Raw genomic sequence first — 23,253 nt, forward strand, 5'->3', positions numbered from 1 at the left:
TGTAGATTGAAATCTAAGGAAAGTTATGTCTTGCATGCTAACCGACACATTTAATGATGCATGAGGTTTACAACTAGCTATAAGTATACCGAGTAGTTTCTACTGTACTCTTTAAAGACTTGTTTATCGCTGTCATCATCATCATCATCATCATCATCATCATCATCACCTTCTTAACCACCGTTCCATCACATTGAACGTCAACGCGCCTTCCCCGTTACCGCCTCTTGACATCCTGTCGCCATTATATCATCGTCCGCATTGCCACATATCTGTTGCTTTCCCGTACCTTGAACTTTGAAAAATGTGTGGTCATTTTAATTGGGAGTCATTACAGGACAGGGAACCAGATTAACACCATCGTCGACGTCAACGCCTGTGGCACCGTCAATCCGTCACTGTTACCGTCAAAGACAAAAATAAATATTTCCATTTTTCTCTTTTGGTACGGTTGTCTTGATAGACGCTCTGTTGCTTGGCATTTTGCTTGGCATTTTGCTGTCTCAATATTAATGATATTTTTTTTTAGACACAGACGTCTCCTTAAAAAATGTAATGCGACAAAGCGGGAATATTTTATTTGACTTATTTAAGTTGACGCTTGTTAATAGCATGGCATTTGTATTTGATGTGAAATATTTTTTTATAATTGTCTACTGAAAATATGCAGTGCCCAGCCGTGAAAAATGTATTGCTATTATTGAGACATTAATGCAAAATAAATGAAGTTGATGCTTTGCAAATCCTTTTTACATATGAGAATAAAAAAGTACTAGAGTGTGTGTAACTTGCAGGGTCGCTGAGTTTTTTTGTCCGAATCGCTTTTGTTTCAATGAAAGAACGGGTCACGCAGGTTCATTCACGATGCCAACGTTCATGTAAACATCATGTAGCTATATAGTTTAAGGGAGGTGGATACAGTGGCATATATCACACTGTTATACTGTTATCCTCATTTTACCGTTGATTGGAATAAGTATTTAAGCCAGTATTATTTCAGAAACTCTAATGCCATAAAGTTTTCACAATTGATGAACAGTGTAGATAGAAATACTTTGTTAAAGCTAGCAATATTTTAAACAGAAAATCGTTTTTACTTCTCAGTCTCCATCATATGAGTTTGCTCCTTTTTATGTTAATTCATTTGTCATATTTTACTTCTAGCGCTGTGCGTTTGAGTGAATTCTGATTTCTCTGGTACTCGTGTGCCTCTCTGGATGGTTGTACGAAGGAATTTAGCTTGAGTCATATGGGACACATGTGTATCGGTGGGGACGGGACACTCGCGGATGCTCAGTGTTTTAATTGCAGTATACTTGCAACAGCATTTTGTACTTTGTTTTTTTTTTTATAACGTATTGTCTTATTTGCAATTGTGTATGTCTTATACCCTTAAAGGGCCATGACTTGAAATAAAAAACTTGAAACTTGGTTATCAAGAGTTGTATCCCTTGCAGTAGGTCCGGAAATTACGGATTTAAAAAGGTTATAAAACAGGGCTGGAGTGCCTGAAGGCGATATTGGCATACTAGACCGGTATTTGCCCTCGGGCTAAAGCCCTCGGGGCAATACCTCACCTAGTATGCCAATATCACCTTAAAGCACACCAGCCCTGTATAATAACCTCTAATGGCAGCTACTGCTGCTTTGTCTGAGGCCCAGCTTTGCCAAGCTAGCAAGAGAGTCAACTCGCTAGCATTGCAGGATAACACACTGGCACAGCTAGTATCATCGGACTTCCGGTTACACAGTCGGGTTGGCTATAGCCCGATTTTATCCTATTTCATTTATTTGTGATAATTTTTTGAAATTGTTAATTCATAACAAAAAGGAAAGCATAGTTTTCTTAGTTTTCAAATGGAGAAATAACAAGAAATTAATAAATGACAATATTGTTTTTCTGTAGAATTTTAATTTATCAAAAAAGGCAAACACAATGAGAACTTGTAAACTACATCACAGACATGACCTGTAAGGCAAGTATAATTAGTTTGATATTCTAAGGAGAAAAAACCCTGTTTGGTCAATAAATAGCACATATATACAATATCACAGATAGATTTTTCCAAGCCGAAGTACTTATATAATATAGAGGATAATTGTTGGTTTCGGTGTAATATCACGTTATAATTTCACCGAGTGGGCACCAAAAGTGATATTTTCACGAGTGGCGCAGCCACGAGTGAAAATAACAACTTTTGGTGTTCACGAGTGAAATTACAGTGATATTACATCGATACCAACAATTTTTCTGTTTATTTTATGTCTAAAACTCTACTTTTGTTGTGTTTATTTCAATAAAATGTCGAAATTTGCGGGAAATTTTATCAGGAAGCATCGCAAAGATGACGTCATTTTAACGACGTCATCGTCATATTGTTTCCGGCTTTCAGTACGCTCGGTAAACTTTTTGACGTTAATCCGGGTATCAGATTTGATAATTTTCACTGAGTGGCCAGTGAGTTTATCAGGATATAATTCACCGTTATATTTCGATAAACCACCGAAAAACATAAAATAAAATACAGTATTTCTATTCTGCTTTACTTTCTTGTCCGTCAGAAATATGTGTTGTTGTTTTTTTTTCGCCAGAGGTAAAATTGCAAATAATTAAAACATAAAATATATTTAACGTTACAACAAAATGTTTTAAATAGCAATACCTTCTAAAGATGAAAAGATTTGCATTTTAATGCATAAAATAAATGTTAGAGGTTCTACAAATGCACAGAGAAGATCCCCGCTATTGAATAAGCTAAGCTGAACCTTGTATAGTCCTCCCAGACCCCATTGAACAGAATTCAAATGGGCATCTACGACTGACTATAGTTGTCTTAAGTACTAATTAAAGTTACTAACCCACACATTTTATGCGAAACATATTTTTTTTAAAAATCCATAAAAAGTGAGTACTCTGAAAGTGACTAGTGGTACAGACTTATTTAACTACGATGTTTGCAAGATACTCTTATAAATAACCAGAAATATTGTGCAGAAAGTAGTAAACTGTAATAACGCTTTTCAAATAAATTCTTCTTGCATTTTTACCAGTAACTTTTATTTTCACCCATTTTATCATTTTCCAGTGTCATATATTATTCTATGCCAAACTTAGTAGAAATGAAATTTCACCCAAACTGTGGAAAAGTAGCTTCAAGTTTTGTGAAAAAATGCGACTATAGGACTATTGCAGCTTGTCGTAGGAAACAGCGCACCGACTCTTATAGAATTTTAAAACCTTCCGACAGGCAACATATTGAGTTCTAGATATCGACTGTTTACATATTAGAATATATTCTTTTTACGTTTGCCATCATCAAAATCATCCCTCTTTCAGTTAATCTGTTGAACGGCATTAACTTTTAAATCATCCACCGGCAATTTGGTTCATGTGACCCCTTCAGTGTCATATATAACAACATTTGTTACCATACACGTGACTAAGAAGTTTAACTGGTCAAAAACAATGTTTGTGAAAGTCAGATGTGCACACGACAGTAAATGAAATGAAAGAAAAGTAGAAATCGACTTAATCGATTATCTGTAGTAATACACTTTATGTCAAGATGAACTATTTGTAATAAGCAGTTTGTATTTATACATGTATTTTTAAATAAATGTAAACTATTGAGTACTTTGTTTGAGCACGGTACTCTGAACAGAGACAATACCAGCGCAACCCTTTCACTCTGCTCTCTGTCCACCTGACCTATACTTTGTGCTCATATCTTCAGTTGTTCAGTTCGCTCAAACATTTAATCGAAAAAGTCATCCTTTTCCTGCTTTCCACCCTTTTCACTTCCATCCGATTCAGGTCTACTAGTAAGCTGTATACTATCTCCATCTGTTTTTCTATTATCATTGTCCGCGCGTCCGCTGTCAAGTTGATCATTAGAATTAAGATCTAAACCACTATCCGTGGCTTCGAGAGTAGGCATTTGATCTGCATCATTGTCCGCATTGTCATCGTTGATTTCAACATCATTATGTTGTCTGTTTTCATGATTTATCACTAATTTATCTTCAGCATTATCACCGTGCTCACTTTCCATTTTGTTTGAACTATTAGAACTATGTACGCGTTCAACATTACGATGAGAGCTACCTCTGCTTTCTAGTCTCACATCGTTGTCTTGATCATGCTGACTTCCATCACTATGTCTTTCGTCTTCAATGTCATGACTTATCACCAGTCTGTTATCAGCACTATCAGCTCTTTTAGTAGCCTGTCCGTCGATATACGGGTGTTCGTCTGTCTCAAGTTTGACTTCAGCACTGTTTCTTGTCTTTCTGACTGGGGGAATGAACTCTTTCTGACACAACGTTTGGAACTCTTCCCAATGTTTTTCGAGAATATCTGCAAAATTAATAAAGTTTTCGACAGGGTATTGTTTCTGCCGTTCTTCATACCTCTTTTTGAGTATCTCAGCTAGCTCTTCTCGTCTCTTCTTCATCCACAAAGGATCATTAAGGTTTGTTCTAGTAGCTCGCTTCTTCCAAACTGTTTCTTGGTGTTCAGTCGTCTTATCATTCTTGAACAAATCCAGTTCAATTTCAACCCACGCTACATCACCATCTATTGTCATATCAAGTGGTTCAATTGCTTCATTACCGTGATGTTCTTGGACTACATTTGCATACAGATCATGGGTGTCTCCCCAGTCATCTTTAAGAAGCTCCTTCATTGGCCAAGCTCCTTCCTCAGGTACCTCACAATCGAACTCTATCCAGGTCTCTGTCCACTTTCTAAGAACACTTGGATCCGATTGTATATCGGCCGGTAAAGGAAATGCCAATTCGTTCGGATCCGACTGTGTATCAGGTGGATCATTATATACTTTATTCATGGGATAGTCTGCTAACCAACGATTCAACTGATCCTTATAATCCTTAAAATAATCTGTACCGGTGTCCTCTTCAAGAACGAATTCCGCACTCTGTTTCATACGTGCCAGACATTGCTCACGTGGTACATCGATGGAATTACCCACGCGGCAGTAAGTCAGAACTTTAGCGAGCTCCTTCCTGGTTAAACCATGATCTCTGGTAACATAAATCGGGTATCCGAATTGAGACCCAGGGGTCGGACTATAATAATTTAATGGCCCGATATCTTTAAACTGGTCCACTCGTTCCTGAAATTAAAGCAGATAATAAAACAAAAGGAAATTGCAGCTGCTCGTTTTCTCAAAATGAATATAAATTTTAAATTCACGCATATTGTGCATTGTAATTTTAATAGAGGTCTTCTCTTCATCCAAGAGAGACAATATTACTCAAATATAAATATAGCTATTTTACGCATGAGTTCTCAAAATGTGTTTATACAAGTCTTCATATAATTGTCTACTTACTGTTTCTTGTACGATACCTATTAATCTAGAGCATTACATTAAAGTTAGAACTGCTATCTAAACTGAAACACGAAGCTATAATAGTGGCAATCCCGTTGACTAATATAGTTTCCTTATCAATTATGAAGTACATTTTATGAACTAGGCCTGTGACTGTCCTAAAATCTAACCAACCTGTATGATAGGCTTCATCTTTTTCCAACTGTAGATCTTTTTCCCATATTTAAACCAGTCTAGATCTGCAACTTCATTATTGTGTTCAACTATATCATCTACTGTATACTCTGCATTTTTGTCCGTATCATCATCCATGTCCGGAGGAAATGATAAAGGTACCGGTCCGTGACTGTTAATGCTTTCTTCCTCTACTTTTTCATGATCAAACTGAGATCGCTTCTCTTCCTTACGTTTAGCAATCTCCTCATGACTTTCTGTATTTGGCTGGTTAAAGTTTTCTTCTATCTTTTCATTACGAGTTTCATGTTCTGGATCACCGGTAATAAAAGTTTGTTTCTGAATTTCTTCGTGATGTTTCTGGGCCTCCAATTTCTTCTCGTCTATTTCATTAATATCTTCAGAGTCATTTTCGTTATTTGAAGGCACGGGCACAACAGGTGTACTGTTATTTATAACGTAAGAATTTTTCTTAGAATTAGCACTGCTTACTCGACTTTCATCGTCTGTTTTTCTTGGTCGTCTGCTACTGGATACAGACGCGGAACTAGATGCAGACGACTTTCTTTTCGTCTTTTCTTTCCCTTCTGATCTTTGACTTCTTATGGAAGGTGTTGCAGACGAATGCCTAGAGGGCGCTTTTTGACTACGGTAGTTTTTGTTTTCTTCTGGATTCCTGAAAGTCTGAACACTTGTACTGGAACTTCCGCAGCCCATTATTTACACTTAGATCGATCTGAACACCTGAAAATAACAAACAGTAGAAAGTAATAATTTTTACTTTACTCATAAATATTTACATTGTACATGTTAGATTTAGAACAGTTTTCAAAGTCAAATGCCATGCCAGTGTCCATCGAATTAGCGCATGCACTGACTTACTCCACCAAATGCAACTAGTTACTTCTCTAAGAAATAAATGATACAGGACTCAACGATGACATCTCCGCGGATGAGATTCGACTGAAGAGAGAAAGAACTTTCAGCACAGGCTGTAATATGTTCTACCAACCGAGTTACCGGAAATACAACGGGAGGCTACTGCTATTCATAAAAATATTCCCTAACAACGTTTGCTAAATGTCTTGTCCTAAATGCTGACAACAAAACGAAAATTAGAAACCATTCTTTAAACAAGAGCTGTCAGTGGACAGCGCGCTCGACTATTCTAAGTGCTTGATAGTATAATATAAGCAATGAGTAAAACTTTAACATTACAATAAGCATATTCTAAGTCGAAAAGGGGCCATAATTCAATCAAAATGCTTGATAGAGTTGCCTTCTCCTTTTCACAGACTGGGGTCATGATGGTAAACATGTATGCAAAATATGAAAGCAATATCTCAATGGACTTTGAAAATATTTGGGGTGGTGCGCAACTTTAACATATATTCTAAGTTGAAAAGGGGCCATAATTCAGTCAAAATGCTTGACAGAGTTGCCTCCTCCGTTTTACAGACTGGGGTCATAATGGTAAACAAGAATGCAAAATATGAAAGCAATATCTCTATAGACTTTGAAAATATTTGGGGTGGTACGCAAACTTTAACATTTACTCTAAGTCGAAAAGGGGCCATAATTCAGTCAAAATGCTTGATAGAGTTGCCTCCTCCGTTTTACAGACTGGGGTCATGATGGTAAACAAGTATGCAAAATATGAAAGCAATATCTCAATGGACTTTGAAAATATTTGGGGTGGTGCGCAAACTTTAACATTTGTGTGACGCTAACGCTCACGCTCACGCCGACGCCGGGGCGAGTAGCTCCCCTATTCTGTGAATAGTCGAGCTAAAATTATGATTTTTGTTTGTTTTGTCTTGGGTTTAACGCCGTTATTCAACAGTATTTCAGTCATGTAACTGCGGGCACTTAACCTAACCAGTGTTCCTGGATTCTGTACCAGTACAAACCTGTTCTCCGCAAGTAACTGCCAACTTCCCCACATGAATTATCAGAGGTGGAGGACGAATGATTTCAGACACAATGTCTTTTATCAAATCGTTACGGAGAACATACGCCCCGCGCGGGGATCGAACTGGTGACCCCGCGATCTGTAGACCAACGCTCTCCCTACTGAGCTAAGCGGGCGGATAAAAAATCATGTAGTCTAAAATACCGTAAAGAACGAGTTCAATACAATGATAAAATGCGAGGCTACGCCACGTTTATTGAACTCGTTTATTAAAGTGAATGTAGAAAGACACAACTGTAATCTTCTTTTTTAATACATATTAGCTTTTCCTGGTTGAAACGTCATTTTTTTTCTTTTATATTATAGACTATAATAGAAACGTCAACGACAAAGCTTTATTACACTAGTGTAATATGGCTTTATTTCACTCCCATGATGTCAAATATGTGAGAGTTCGTACGGCTGATACGTAATACTTATATCATCTCAATACAAAAGAAACTTAGGTAAATCAGAGATTTTATACATGTATTTTGTACTTTGTATTTTGATCGCCAAGACCATAGAGTTAATAAACGCAAGTTCTACCTACTTCAGTTTAAAATTGCTTACATTAACGGGTATAAGCTGTTAAATAGCGTTGATATCTACCGATAACCCTGATTTGTTTTGATTTTACAATCATAAAATTTATTTATGCCAAACCGGTTTTTATCTTCAAAGTTAAAACGAAGATACACAGAAAGAACAAAACAAGTGCAAAAGTACTTTTTGCCAGTTTCGTGTTTTTCTTTCTTTTTTACAAGTAGTATTGACCCTTTTTACATTAAATCTAGCTATATTGCAGCAGTTTTGTACATCCAGGCACCTCTTGTTGAAATAAGTCCCAGATGGATTTACCATCTCAAACACTGAACAACTATGCACGGTAATTTAATCCTAATCTTCTTCTTTTTAAATTAATTAATTGTTTCCATCCATTCGACTAGACATATTTTGGTGTGGTCTTCTCGCCTCTGCAGCAGTCAGTCAGTCATTATTTTTGTCAAAATTCCTTTCATTTATTCCATTTTCTACAACAACTATTATCCCTGCTTCGCATTTTTTCAAAACTAACCGCAATCCTCTGTTTTAAGATTTACTGACCTCTTCCAACGCCCTCAATACTAGTATTTTATATTCAAGTCACCTTATTTCTAGCTCAATAACATATTATATCCATTTTAATCATAACATATGTCTTGCATTCACCTCATTTAGCGCGAAATCACATTTTATTACAACAACTGCAACAGCGAAACGTATTCAGATCACCATTCTAGCCAACCTAACTTTAGCCGTTTTCCATTACTTCATAAAACTAAAGTTACCACTAGCACGATATTAACGTACAATTTCAACAGAAAGTGTATAAAACACCAAAACTACGTTTGAAGCATTATGTAAAATTACCTTTAAGATACTCTGCTTTTTGTACATGTCCTAGAATATATTACAAACGTATATTACAAACTGCTTATGTTTTCTGCATACCAAGTTTATAAAAATGGTTCTTAAAAACCAAATCCGATTTAACACTTGCTTGATTACGAACATTTATTTAAACATGTTGGCCGTCACCTTTGTGCATTACATATCTACCGCTTTAAATATCTTTCTTCAGTTATAAATTCAACTATAAATCCATATTGATAAAACAATACGAAACACAATTTAAATGTATAGTAATCAATAAATAATACTTATCAATTTCTTACCTTATAAATAGTCAACAAAAATGTAACACTTTAAAATATAATCTTATTACTGAAATCAAATCAATTTTGTGCTATAACCGGTATGTTCTGTTTTTTTTTAAAGTTTTACGATGATCGATTTACCACTTATTTGTTAATGTAGTCACCCGTTTGAACACGATACGGAGTATAACCTTTATACGGGTATACACGGATAGATATGACGTCAACCAAATGTTCTATATTTTCATATAAATCATCACACTGTATAAACACTGTTTCGAAACTAGTCATCTGTCGTAGAATTCACTATTCATGTATATATGTACTCACTGTATAGACAAAAAGCGAAAAAGAAAGGCTGTCATAATTCTCGTGGCAATACAGATTCTGTGTGTAAGTCTCATGAAGATCTCTAAGGACTTTTAAAGTGAAATATAGCAATTTTTACAAAAACCATTATAGATAACTCTGATATTACTGAGCAATATTGCCTGTTATCGAACTTGTTGCAACATTTATATATAAATTATATAAAATTGCTCTTCAGGAAATGTGGCTTCTAATTAGACTATTTTAACAAAGTGAAGCGAAATAACTATGATATTTTAGAGCAAATGTTTTCACAATCTAAATTGTGCGAGGTCTCGCTCTGTATAAGTTTCATGAATAGTACAAATGTGCTCTTTTATCATGCTTCGACCAAGTTTATGGCATTAACTCTGGGGTTATGGAGCAATTTTCCCTACAATTAAACTTGTCCGAATTCTACACTTTCCTTCGAAGTTTCAAGAGGATTAGTTCAGTAATGAGGTCACAAGAAATTTTGACGGAGGGACGAAAGGTGACCACAACAGCTCACCGTTTCTCACTTCATGTCAAGGTGAGCTTAACACATCCTACTGACAAATACAATAATTATGAAATATCCATCACTTTTGAAAATTATTTAAAATATAGTTTAAGCTAACAAAACGTTAATGAAAGGAAAGGAAAAAAACTACCTGTCTTGAAAGCAATATTTGTGTGCGCGTTTAAAACAGTGTGTTTAGTCAAGGGATATGTACTAGCGGATTATAGTTTCATACAAAATTGGAATCGACGTTTTCAGCGCAGTGTAAGAGTTCAAATACAATATCATGTATAGGTAATTGATACCGGGTAGCCAAAACAAGTAAAAACAGAAACTATAAAAACACGTATTACGAAAGAGTATTAACTGAAAAATACAGGTTCGATGTGCGTATTTGGAAATGAGTGGAGACTATAATCCTACGTCTGTCCTTCTTACTCCATTTACTGTCCGTTTGCTTCTTTAGGGCACACGTATAAGTTCAGAGGACGACTAAATTTTTATCTTTTATCTTTATGAAAGGTGACAATTCAAAATGATAATTTATTTTGTTTTCATTAATGAGCTGGTACTCCGAACGAGTAGATTTGTCTATGTTGAAAAGTACACTGCACAAATGATAAATATGTAAATGAGGCTACTCATAATTATTCAGGCTACTGATAATTCAAATCTGGCAACTGATCAGCAAATCAGGCGATTTGTATGCAAATGATGCTGCTGATATGCAAATCAGATCATTGATACAAAAAAAATAAGTGTTCATCTTTTTATATATCGGTTTATATACGGTGTTGGTCTAAAATATTTGTGCCTTTTGTATTAGTTTACACATACTTTAGATTGAATAACTGACACGAGTGTTTTGAATTACCCTCTCACCACTTCCAATTTAAGAGATATGACTTTATAAAGTGTTAAGATGCAAGAAGTATTGATGGGCCAGTGATGGCATTTATTTATTTTGAAAATTTAGCTTTATGTTGTTGCATAAACAAAATAATAATCGGACTTAAATATTGAACATAGTTGATGAAAAGAAACAGCTAGGTAAAGGCATTAGTCATAAGAGACACTTGTAGAGGTCGTTCAGCAAATTCAGTCGGTTATCGAATGTATTGTCGGACATTAACATCTAGGTGATCAAGGTCTTGGCAACAATCGTTGGACATGGTTCATTGCACACATTAAATTGAATTATGAGGTCATTGGGATTGGGCCATAAGCACATTTTATTTCCATAAATAATCGCGCCTGGGTCATGAACACATTTTTATACAGAACTGGGATTTAGCCACGATAGCACGTTTTTTTTTTCACATACCATTTTGACTGTGCCATGAACATACATTTTCATTTAATTCTGGGACTGGGTCATTTAATGTGTATACACCATTTTGACTGGGCTATGAACATACACTTCGTTTGGTCAGGCACATATATTTTCATGCATCACTGGGAATGGGCTGGGAAACACATTTCCATACACCATTTGGATTATGACATTAGCATGGAATAGATATCCATACATCCTTTGGACTTGATCATGGAAACATTTTCAAACATTACTAGGATTGTATTACATGAACTTATATTTTCATACACCATTGGAAATGGGTCACGATCATACATCATTTTGATTCGGTCATGAACACATGTTTACATAAAATCCTAGGATTCGGTCATGCACACTCAATTCCATGCACCATTGCATTTGGGCTAAGGCACATTTTCATACAACACTGGAATTTGAGCATTCAAACATTTTCATACACCATTGAGGTACACTTTCACATACCACTTGGACATTTTCAAAGGCACATATTTCAAACATCATTATGATTTAGACATGAACACGCAATTTCAAACATCATTGAGACTGGGCCATTAACACATTCTCATATATCTTTGAAATTACTTAATTAACACACATATTCATACACCATTGGAGTTTAGTCATGAGTACATATTTTAGTTCATAACTCGAACTTTGTCCTGAACAAACACCGTAGGGATTGTGTCATTAGCACACAAATTTGGCCATGAGCAAACAGTTCAAGCTTCATCAGGATTTCACTCTCGCATACATAATATTATCCGTGGTTTCCTAGTTTAACCCGCTTCGCCGATATTTTACTTCATTTACCTTTCAGCAAATCGGCGAAGTTTCGCGACAGATCAACACGGATCATCCAGCTTCCTTTTCAATATCGCCGCCGAAGCACGAGGAATATTAGTATTTCTCTAGGTAAATCCAAAACATACGATTAGAGGACTAAATCTTTATTAAGCACAGTCATGCAGTATCGTCTTAATTGATCATTAGCAAGTTTTTCTTTGGATGTGCTTAAATTTTCAATTCCGCGGCCAAATGTAGGAGAACAGTGATTTGCTGACACCACTTCCGGTAGTAAGTAGGAGTGAAGTAGTACCAAACACATATTTTCATACATCAGTGGGGCTGGGTCATTAACGCATGTTCGGTCTTGATACACCACTCGGATAGGGCAGTTAATAGATATTTTCATACACTATAGAATAGGGTCTAGACTAGCTCCTAGACTATAATATATCTTTTTACATTTTTATGATTGAATGTAGTGAACTGAGCCAGTCTATATCCTATGTCCAATATCATAGTCTAGTACAATCCGAAAATTCACAAACCTCTTTTTAGGTTTGTTATCAATCAATGTCAAGAAATGACCACAGCCTAACTGATAGAGATCAGTGGTTTACTGCCACATGTTTATGCAATTTATTGAGACCATCTGGGTAGCTGGGATTTACAACTGCAGGGGTCAGCTGAGTTGAAATTTTGTAAGAAATGAATTTTCATTTCTCTGTATTGGTACTTGCAACCCGGACTGGTTGCAGAAAAAGTTAGCTTTTGCGATATTTGTGTTAAAACATTGAATTTCAATAGACGGAATGCACATGTAAAATAGTGGTATCATCTCTTGGTGCATTAATGAATATCCAGGTTCAGGGGCTGAATAATGCATATACTGAAGTGTTGTATTTGAAGGACAGTGAAACACAAGTACAGACACATAATTCTGCAATCTCGCTCTGAGAATATTCGGACAGAATGCTTTCATTTCTTGTTATCCTGTATTCTGTTAGTAAGAAGGTCTATGGCTTTTCTGAAGGGAATTTTTAGCTTTAAAAATCTGTATGTAAATACATGAAAGCACATTTTTCACATCAAAATTGGTATTTCTACAGAAGAAAGAAACATCTCAAAGTTAGAAATACATTTAAGCTTATAATTCTTGTATGTTTCTTATTTGTGCAAATTTCGCATGTTGCATACTTATTACTATATTCTTCAGTTAACTCCTGTTAGTTATCTAATGCTTTACAAATCATGAAAACCCTATACTAGTATAATCTTTATTAAAGATTACAAAGCCAAATGTTTTAAAATAAAAAATAATTGATTTGTGAAAAATTTAATGTTAAATAGAGACATGTAGTTTCAAAATGTATTGGTGTTGAAAAGGTAACTCTACATATTAACATTAAGTTACATATTTCTTATAAGGTACATGCATTTGTTCAATTAATAGCCAGTGTAGAGAGGACTGGAGATGGTTGAAAATCTTATGTATACTATAAAGTAATTTTATTTGAAATTTTAAGCGCTGGTTATCATATCTTATTAGACCACTTCATTTGCTATATAGTTGATAATAGTATAGTTTTTATTCATGGAAGGCTTGTTCAATTTACCCAATACCTCATTTTAACGTCAAAAATGTTTAATACTTTAAACACAAGTAAGCATTAATTTTATTTTTTTTGATATTTCGCATAAAATAAGCATAAGGAAGTTAACATTATAACTCTACCCTTTCATTTGAAAAATGCCACATGCCAAATGCAAAATATTTAATGCCAAATGCTAAATCTTAAACATTGAGTCATAATTGTCAAATGCGATGGCAAATCAATACTGTGGAAGGACAGTGCGTCATGCTAAATGACAAATAATTTAATAAAAAATGGCATTTAGCATTAAATAATATGTATTTAGCATAAGGTTATTGGCATTTAGCATTAAAATTGACATTCAGCAATTAGCATGGCGCACCATACAAAGCTGAATGCTAACATGCATTGTCCGATGCTGGCATGACATGGTAGAACATGCTTCAAATCAGACACATGAAACATGATGCAGATCTTTATTTCATAAAATCAATGGACAATGGGGATAATAAGAACAGAGTTACCTCTGGTTATCTCCACAGAGGGCGCTGGTGAAATAAAGGGTAAACATCATCTCGCCTGACCTTAGATTTACTATGGAATATAGTAGAGATTCTGCATTATAAACACTAATTAATTTGTAATTTCCTAGGTATTTGACCCTAAACATTAATTAATTTGCAATTTCCTAGATATTTGACCCAGAACAAAATAAAGTCTTAGAAAATAGTCAAATGAATTACTTAAACACATTTATTTAAAGGATTGAATTTGATTATGGTTCAGTATTGTTGTGTACCTCTATGTAAGGGTTATGAAGGAATTCATTTTCCAAAAGAACAACATTTAAAAGGATTGATGGAGAGTAGCAGTAAACTAGAAGATCCTGGGAATAAGACAAAACTGTGGCAACCTAGTAAACATGATATTGTTTCAAAATATTAAGATCTGACTTGCCAAAAACAAAACTTAATCTTGGGTCAAGGATTACATTTGTGTGCTTCAACATAGCTAATTTCCGCAGGTGTATTGTTGGTAAACTTGCATAACTATTATTGTTTTGCGCAGAAATACTAAGAAATATGAACTATTAATGCTGGGCTGTTATATATTTATTTCAACTACATACAATTATTTATCATAGAATGAACATCATATTGTACTGCAAATGTCTACATATATCATCATCAATGTTATTTCACAGATGATCAGCTATTTATTTCCGCAGATACTTTTTGTAGAACAGTTCTAGCTTTGTGTTACAGTACTCATGATCTAGTTCAATTTTTTGTACAAAAATATCCTTGAATATATACATAATGAAAAAGCAATATTGTCTTTTACTTATATACATCTGTCCCAGTATCTGATAATAGTAGTTTGAAGTTTTCTTTAGCTCAATTTCTCCGTCCGTATACTCCAAGTATGGAAACAATTTCCCAGGTTCGATCATTCTTCTTTTCCCAGCATATGGACATTTAACCTCAACTATTGTTTGTTCATTGATGACTCCGTCGGGTGTTGCAGCCAGATATGGTCTTTCTCTACATATGAATAAACTACAGTTGTTGACACTATATCCCGTTTGCTTTTCAAATTTCTTAACTGCTGTTTTTTTTTCATATTGCTTCCCAATTTAGGGAAGTGGATCCTATGGTCTGCTTGCAGTTGATGAAACCCTTCAGTGGACCAGTCGGAATCCAGAGGTTCTGGTAGGAGAATATATGTTCATCCCTGAAGTCTTGATTTCTGTCATATGCTTAAAGTCTGAAAGTAAGAAAAAGATAGACACCATAAATTCCTCAAACAAGATATAGTGCTAGCATAAGTCATTAACCTGTAAAATGTTATTCAAAGGGCTACTCTCTGGTATTATTGCTTTGTATAAGCAACACTAAATCTACAAATAATAAGATGCAATAAAGATAGCATCAATAAAACTTGCAATATACACCATGGCCTACATGTACTGGTTTCTCAAGGTTTGAATGGATTAATACTATTTTTCTGAGAATTATTTAATTATAACAACATAAAAACATACCTTGTTAACAAATCTTCCTTTCTGCCTTTGATTGATGCCCCTCTTTTTATTAATTTTCTCTGTAATTGTATAACTTTCCATCCAAAATATTTTGATTTCTTCTCAGAATCCATTGCAAAGTGTAGTGAGATAAGAATCTGGGTCAGCATTGTTTACCCCTTATTTTACTAGCGCCACCTAGCGAGTAGCTGGCTTATTATCCCCATTAGCATTATCTTTCAGCATTATAAACATTAGATATTTGAAATTTTTGCATATTATGAGAGCAAGAATATTGTATTTAGCGATTAGCATTAGATATCTGGCAATAAGAATGGTGCACCAGCCTTCTATATATGCAACGACCTTCAATAGTTTTGTTATTTGTCAATCTTTGTTAAGAAAATAAAAGGTCTTTTTTGTTTGGTGCTGCAGTGACTGCAGTATGGTGCTTGGTCACTGAATAGAAATCATTTTTGCTGACACTTGTGTTTCTTTTAATTTTGGTACAGCTTTCTCATAATTTTGTATATATCTACTGGCTTTCCAGTGGGACAATAAGTCTCGGTTTTATTAACACCTTTGAAAAGTTTTATATGGTAGCAATCATAATCTTCTTTTTTGCCACATATTATACAAAGCAATTTCTTTATCTTTGAATAAACTTGAACTCATTGAACATATCTTTTAATTAAAATGTGCTTTTGACAATGACATAAACTTTTAAAATCCATTCTTTAGTATCAGAATTTTACTGATTAGAATAATCCTTTAAATAAAATTAACATATTATTGTTAATAAATATATTTGCAAGATGACACATCAAGATTTCAAAAGTAGCAAAATTGTTTATTCTAGATGAGAATGGTACTTCAGTTATCACCATTAAAAATCAGTTAGGTAAACAGATTTATGATCAGCAGCGTAACACTTGACCACTAGCATGATGTACCAAATTATCCATGGGTAATCTAATAGCCATAGGTGCCAATCATCTCTCTAAGAACATTTCGGATTGTACTAGACTGATAATTTCAACATCAGTCCTGTGTGAAAATCTCTAAAATAGACTGGCTTTTGTCTCTATGAAATTGAATTCGTCAAAAAAGGAAAAAAATATAGAAATACAGTTATTATCAGTCTAGTGGCTAGTCTAAATAGGGTCGTGAACAGACATTTTCGTACACCGTTTGGATCGGGTAATTAAGTCTCATGAATCATGTGAATACTTATTTCATCATCAGGATTTGGTCTTTCATACTTCACTGGCGGATCGGGTCATGAAAACATTTTCATACACCGCTGGAATAGGGTCATTTGTACACATTTAAAACATCACTGCGAATGGGTCATAAGCACATGTTATCATGTATTATAGTGATCTTTTCATTAGCATACCATGATTACAAATCTGTGCTTTTTACATTAAATACATCACTGGGATTAGGTCATGAGTCTAAGTAAACAGATATATATATATATATATTTTTTTTTCTTTTTTCGTTTTTAGTTTATCAACTAATTTTCCTCTTAGCTACGAATAAAACGTGGCATAAACTGTTAAAATTTTCGTAGACTAGTGAGATTGGATCATACGTGCCTTTCAGTCGTGAGCACATCATGTGTACATATGCAATAGCACGCCTGTGCGTGCAGAAGAAGAAAATAAGGAAAATGAAATTACATTTTTTCCAACCTAAGATTTAAAATTTATCAGTATTATGTCATGTGTTACACTCAATGAATACTCCTTTCGTCTCATGATAAACATGTGTAGGAGTCGTTGGATTTTTTTTCGTCAAAGATGGCCGCAGACGACAATTTGTTTACACACATTTATCAAACCTGAAACTTTCTTACGGCAATTAACTATTTTGTCAATTTCTTTTTCCTTGATAGCTGTTTGTATAATTTAGACAAAAAAGTGAAAGCATGCTTTATCACTTGTTAGGATACAGTCAAGTGAATCCGACATCTCTCATTTATCCGTTTTGTTTACGTTTCTCTGGCAACTGTTGCCGCTGTCAATCAAAAATGTTAATTTCAACATTTGTTAACACTTGAAATAAGTTATTAATTTCTGGTAAATGAAGATACCTTAATGTAACGCGCAGGGGGCTGTCGACTAAGCATGGTAATGATGAGCAGATATTGTTGGAACCTATGTCTTCATTGAACAATGAAACCAAATTGTTAAAACTTCTGTTAATTCACATACATTTTATTTAGCATACAAAAAAAATCTAAGTGATGCATTTGCGTCTTTTTGCATCAGAGAAGAACCCAGTCCATAATCAATTAAATGGAAAGAAATACACAAATTACAAACTTTTCCCCCCGTCTTTTTAAAATGAAGTACAGTTGTTGTTTTTTCAGTGGTCTTAAAACTATTAAATGAATACATACGTATCAAAAGTATATCATGTTTAAATTGATCCACTTTTCCATAACTTGGATGTAACAATTTTTGAAAACGACGCTACCGTCGTGTTGCTGTGGTATTATTTTTTCATATTTTTTCATTGCAGCACGCATTTCCGCGTACAACGTCCGGTAAACTGTACGTTTTCCATTATTATGACGACATGACATTTGTAAACAAATGTGTGTCATATCTTTGAGGACTAGCTGTACATAGTTGAACGCGTGGGGACTTTCAATTTATATATTCCACGTTTAGGTACATATCAATTGTCACCTCGTTTTGGATACATGTATATAATTTATGTCAAATATAAATTTATTACGACACTTAATTTTAACAAGTCTACAAGTGAAGCTATAAAACAAGACACTGTTAATTTTTTTTGCACACACAAACATGTCAAAATCGTTTTCTGCTCTGAAGGCAAAATGTGACTGCTATTACCAAAACATTAGGGAAAAACAACGACAAAAACAGAATGTTTTGAGTGAAGACGTGTTACTTCGTGTTCAGCAGAAGACCAGATAAATAATTAACAAAAAATATACTTTGCACTTGAACTTGTATGTGTGTATGTCTTCATTAAATGAGGAAAAACTACATTAAATCAAGTGCTTTGAAATTATGTTTCACTTTTAATGTGAAAAGCTCATTATAAACATATTTCGCAATGTAATACGCACATGTCGACAAAATGGAGTTCTTGAGTACTTGTGTAACTTTATGTCAGTTTTGATGTTGAACTATTTGACATGATATAAAACGGCCCTTTACAGCGCATGCTTTTTGCCTCATAAAGAACAGGCACATGTTATATTCGATGAGTTTTTATATTTTATTACAACTCTGTATTACAAATAAATATCCAACAGAAACTATAAATGTTAAGAAACCATCAGACTTCTTAACCCCATCATTTGCTCCACCCAATAAACCTAAATTTACTGTGGCATGCCAAATGATAAAACTATAATTTACATTTAGTTCAAGAACTACCAGTTTACATAATCTGAGTTCTAGCTTGATAGGGTAGGTTGTTTTCAATTAGTATAAAACTTATGTAGAATAATGTTGACGTTTATGGGAATAATTTCGGGTAGGTGTTACTGAAACAACAACAACAACAACAACAAGACAAATCCCCGGTGACACGACGAACACAACACATATATTTAATTTGAGCGCGTGATTGTATAATATACATTTTGTCACATGCTTTTGTATTTATATGCAAGTTGAGAATAAATGTTTTTTCTTATATGCGGGGTTAAAATATCCGCAGGGACATATTTCTCTACAGAGTTTGCAAGGCATCAGTTCAAAATGTCAGTCTAACCTGCCCAATGACATGCGATCATTTAAAATAACCTCTAGAGAAAATGATTTCTTCGTACAAATAAGACCGAACACCATTTTTGACAAAAAAAGGACAATATCTGGTATAATATTGTTTGCAGACTAAAATGAAAGTTTTTTTTCACTTAAGGTGTCGCACATTACATTTATCTAGATAAAGAGATTTCAAAAACAACTTTATGGTGATACTCTAGAAAGCTGATTTCCAAATTTTATCATCATTGCGTTCTGAAGAAAATAACTAACACGTATCCGACAATTACTAAACTAATTGCCAGTTGCTTGCTATTATGTTAATGCAATTTTATCTAAATAATACAGAAGGGGAGCATATTAATATATAGTAGACTTGTCTGGTTTCACTGAGTCTAAATCCCGAGACAGCTTGACACCAACATTAAAAGGGAACCCGTTTAATGTGAAAGTAATCCCTTAATTCTGGAAAATAGCAACCCCGCGGAGCGTAAAATGAACGAATATGTTTTTTAAGTTGAGGTAAGCACACACAGGTATAAAATTATTTAATGGCTTAAATCTTTATGAAAGGAAGGTGGAATGCTTTAATCTTTTAGGGTCTCATCTTGGAATCTCTAATTCTGCGACTTTGAGTTCTCCTCCCCTGCCAGTGTATAATGCCAAAACGTCAATCCGCATGGGGCACTAAAGTGACTAAAGAACCTAAAACGAAGAATGGAATTTCGGAGGATCATTATGCTAATTTATAAGTTATAAACACCGACATAACAAGACAAAAAATAAGGCAAAATGTCCTAAGGTTATGTTGCCACTTATACGAATTACCCCTAAATATGCAAAAGATTTAGGTAACATGTCAAAGATCTATAACCTCATAAATTTTGAGGTAATGAAAATGTGTACAAAGGCTCAAGGACATGTTTTTCATTCTTCTCGTTATAAAGCATTGCTATTCATTAGCGAACCGTCCCTACTATAAATAAGCAATTAATTGGCTATTAACGTATTTTAGTTTCGTCAAAGAAATCCTTTACATTTTATAACCTACATTTTCACCGTCCTTCGTTATGAAAAGTCAAGGAAGGACCGTCAACCATTTTTTTCTTGGTTCTTTAGATTATCTGACAAAGAGAATCTTTCGCAAAACCTGATTACTTACAAAATAACATGTGTTCAACCAAGTTTCAACCGATCCACACCAACAAGTATACCATATTTCACGTTTTTACAGATCCGCTAATACAGTGCGTACTAAATTGCTAATAACCTTGACGAATTAATTTTGAAAAAAAGAAGAAAGAAATTTCTCGCCATGTGTGACCACAACTAATCAACGCATTCACGCTCACGTTTTTGTCAAGTATTTGTTTTGTTGAAAATGAACACAAGTCTTAATCACTATATTGGCTCATTGCTAGTACTAATAAACATCATAATGGCCATTAACAGTGGGTAAATACGATATATCGACGATATAGCACAAGGTCATAATTATGTTTATTAACACGGCAGTAGAATAATGAATGGACTCTGGACTATTTAATGCAATCAGGTTATAAAACACTTTTTTTCCGACTAGCAGTACGCTTAACAAATCTCCTGACGAAACACTTACCTTTTTGTAAATTTTAATCACTTGGTCAACACGTTTGAAATCGAAAGATCCATTCACGGTTAAAAGGCTGTCTAAATTACAGAATAATCGAATCATGCAATCAGTTCAATATCTTAACCTATCCTAAAAAAAAATCGCAAATTAAGAATTAAAAAATAAATTTCGCGCACGTTCTTACGGTATATTGGACTAATTGGAGTTATTTAGTACATTTGTATAAACTACTGCAATTTGACCCCGAAAAGGTCAATATATTTCGGAAAGGGGATAACTCATCTTAAAGCACTTTTAAAATGATGAATGAAATGAATAACTTTTTATGTTTGACAAATTTGCATTACGAGATTTAATATTTTTGTTATTTTCAAGTGTCAGAAATACTTTCACCGGACATAAACAAATACATAATAGTAACCGAAAATGTATGCGAATGCAAACATTATGGTGTTAATTTGAAAAGTATATACAAAGTGTGTTCCTTACTCAATACGACAAATACCTTCCGGCGTGCTCTTAAAACTCACCAACTCGACAGAACGAAATGGCAGAAATACGACACCATAGTTATTGTACACGTTTGTATTAAAATCGAAGTGTATTTTCGAGCCTTTATAAATTGGGTGTGAATACTTAATTCATTTTGCCGACATTTATGTATGATATCTACAATATGTTCATCTTTACGTAATCCAATTTCAAAAACGTTTAAGATATGAGCCGTACCATGAGAAAACCAACACAGTGGGTTTGCGACCAGCATGGATCCAGACCAGCCTGCGCATCCGCGCAGTCTGGTCAGGATCCATGCTGTTCGCTAACGGTTTCTCTAATTGCAGTATGCTTACAAAAGCGAACAGCATGGATCCTGACAGACTGCGCGGATGCGCAGGCTGGCCTGGATCCATGCTGGTCGCAAACCCACTATGTTGGTTTTCTCATGGCACGGCTCATATTCATTCGTTTGAAACGAGTAATAAATTTGAATACGGGAGGCAAGTACAAAAGGCGTTTAAGTAAATATTACTAACGCATTACCTCCCTTGAATTTACAGCACCGAATTTTATATTTCACTACACATTTTACATTCCCATTTCATGGTCAAGAATTTATAATGAGAATTCTATGGTCTGAAACCAACTTAATAAAAAAAAATTCAACTACGCCCAATGACAGCAGCCCGTGTAATCTGAGCTCACGTTTTGGTAAGGGATTATTGCGACCGCGATTAAATTCAGATCCCGCCGCGGATCCGAACCCGAAACCTTCGGACCTCCGACCAGGAGTCTGGCGCTCTATCCCTTTGCGTGCCAACAATATATACAGTGGTTCAAGGTCATGTCTAACATTCTACTGATGAATCATACATCGTTATGTTAAAGTTATCAGTTAAAAGCTTACACAAGAAATCAAAAGCCTAAACATATTTCATTGATTAATTCTATACATTATAGCTTCAGTTCAAAATAATGTTAAGAAAATAAGAAACACTTACCCATATTTATTTCAATCGAGGAACTTAATGATATAACCAGGAAGTCAGCAAATAAACACAACAAACAGAATAAATAAACCTACATTTTGAGTCACAAACAAAAATAGCAGATCACATTTTATTTATTCATTCAATACATGTTAATTGTGCGGTATTTTTCCTCTAGTGTATACATGAAATAACATATCAAGTCCGTAGATGTTTATCGGAAAAAGTGGCCCGTTCAATAGACCTAAAACAATAATAACCCTGCTTTAGAATACTGTAATTATTGAACAAGTGTTTGTGTTTACACATAAATATTTCAACAAAAGAAATCACGAAGCAAAGTATTTAGTACAGCTACCGCCTTAAGGAATCCCCAGTTCACAAATATAGGATTTACGACTGTCACTGAAGGAAATTTTAATCATTTATTTTCTTTTTGTGCCAAAACCGAAGTTCGTACTTTTGGAACTATAGAAGCAAAACAATGTGGTTTCTTTTCGCCTACACCTTAGGCAAATAAAGAAAGGACGAAGTGTAAGAAAACTAATATGTGTCAGATTTGCATAAAACCGACTGCTATTTATCTCTTGAGAGTACAGAGGTATAATTATATGTGACCTAAAACGTACCATT

General features: G+C 34.5%; 1 protein-coding gene across 3 annotated transcripts; it reads right to left on the reverse strand.

The window, feature by feature from the left end:
* Positions 1-1,892: 1,892 nt before the first annotated feature.
* On the reverse strand, positions 1,893-22,834 carry LOC123526017 (uncharacterized). 3 transcript variants are annotated; one of them, XM_045305128.2, is made up of 3 exons: positions 22,633-22,834; positions 5,529-6,272; positions 1,893-5,135 (listed from the first exon to the last, which is right to left on the reverse strand). In XM_045305128.2, the coding sequence occupies exons 2-3, from the start codon at positions 6,243-6,245 to the stop codon at positions 3,756-3,758; spliced, it is 2,097 nt and encodes a 698-aa protein (XP_045161063.2). In that variant the 5' UTR covers positions 6,246-6,272; positions 22,633-22,834; the 3' UTR covers positions 1,893-3,755. The 3 variants fall into 3 exon arrangements, with proteins under 3 accessions (XP_045161063.2, XP_045161062.2, XP_045161064.2); XM_045305127.2 differs by lacking the exon at positions 22,633-22,834 and adding an exon at positions 9,198-9,340; XM_045305129.2 differs by lacking the exon at positions 22,633-22,834 and adding an exon at positions 8,893-9,084.
* Between the last annotated feature and the right edge of the window lie 419 nt (positions 22,835-23,253).

Source organism: Mercenaria mercenaria, chromosome 1 (genome assembly GCF_021730395.1).
Source record: "Mercenaria mercenaria strain notata chromosome 1, MADL_Memer_1, whole genome shotgun sequence".
NCBI classification, from domain to species: Eukaryota; Metazoa; Mollusca; class Bivalvia; order Venerida; family Veneridae; genus Mercenaria; species Mercenaria mercenaria.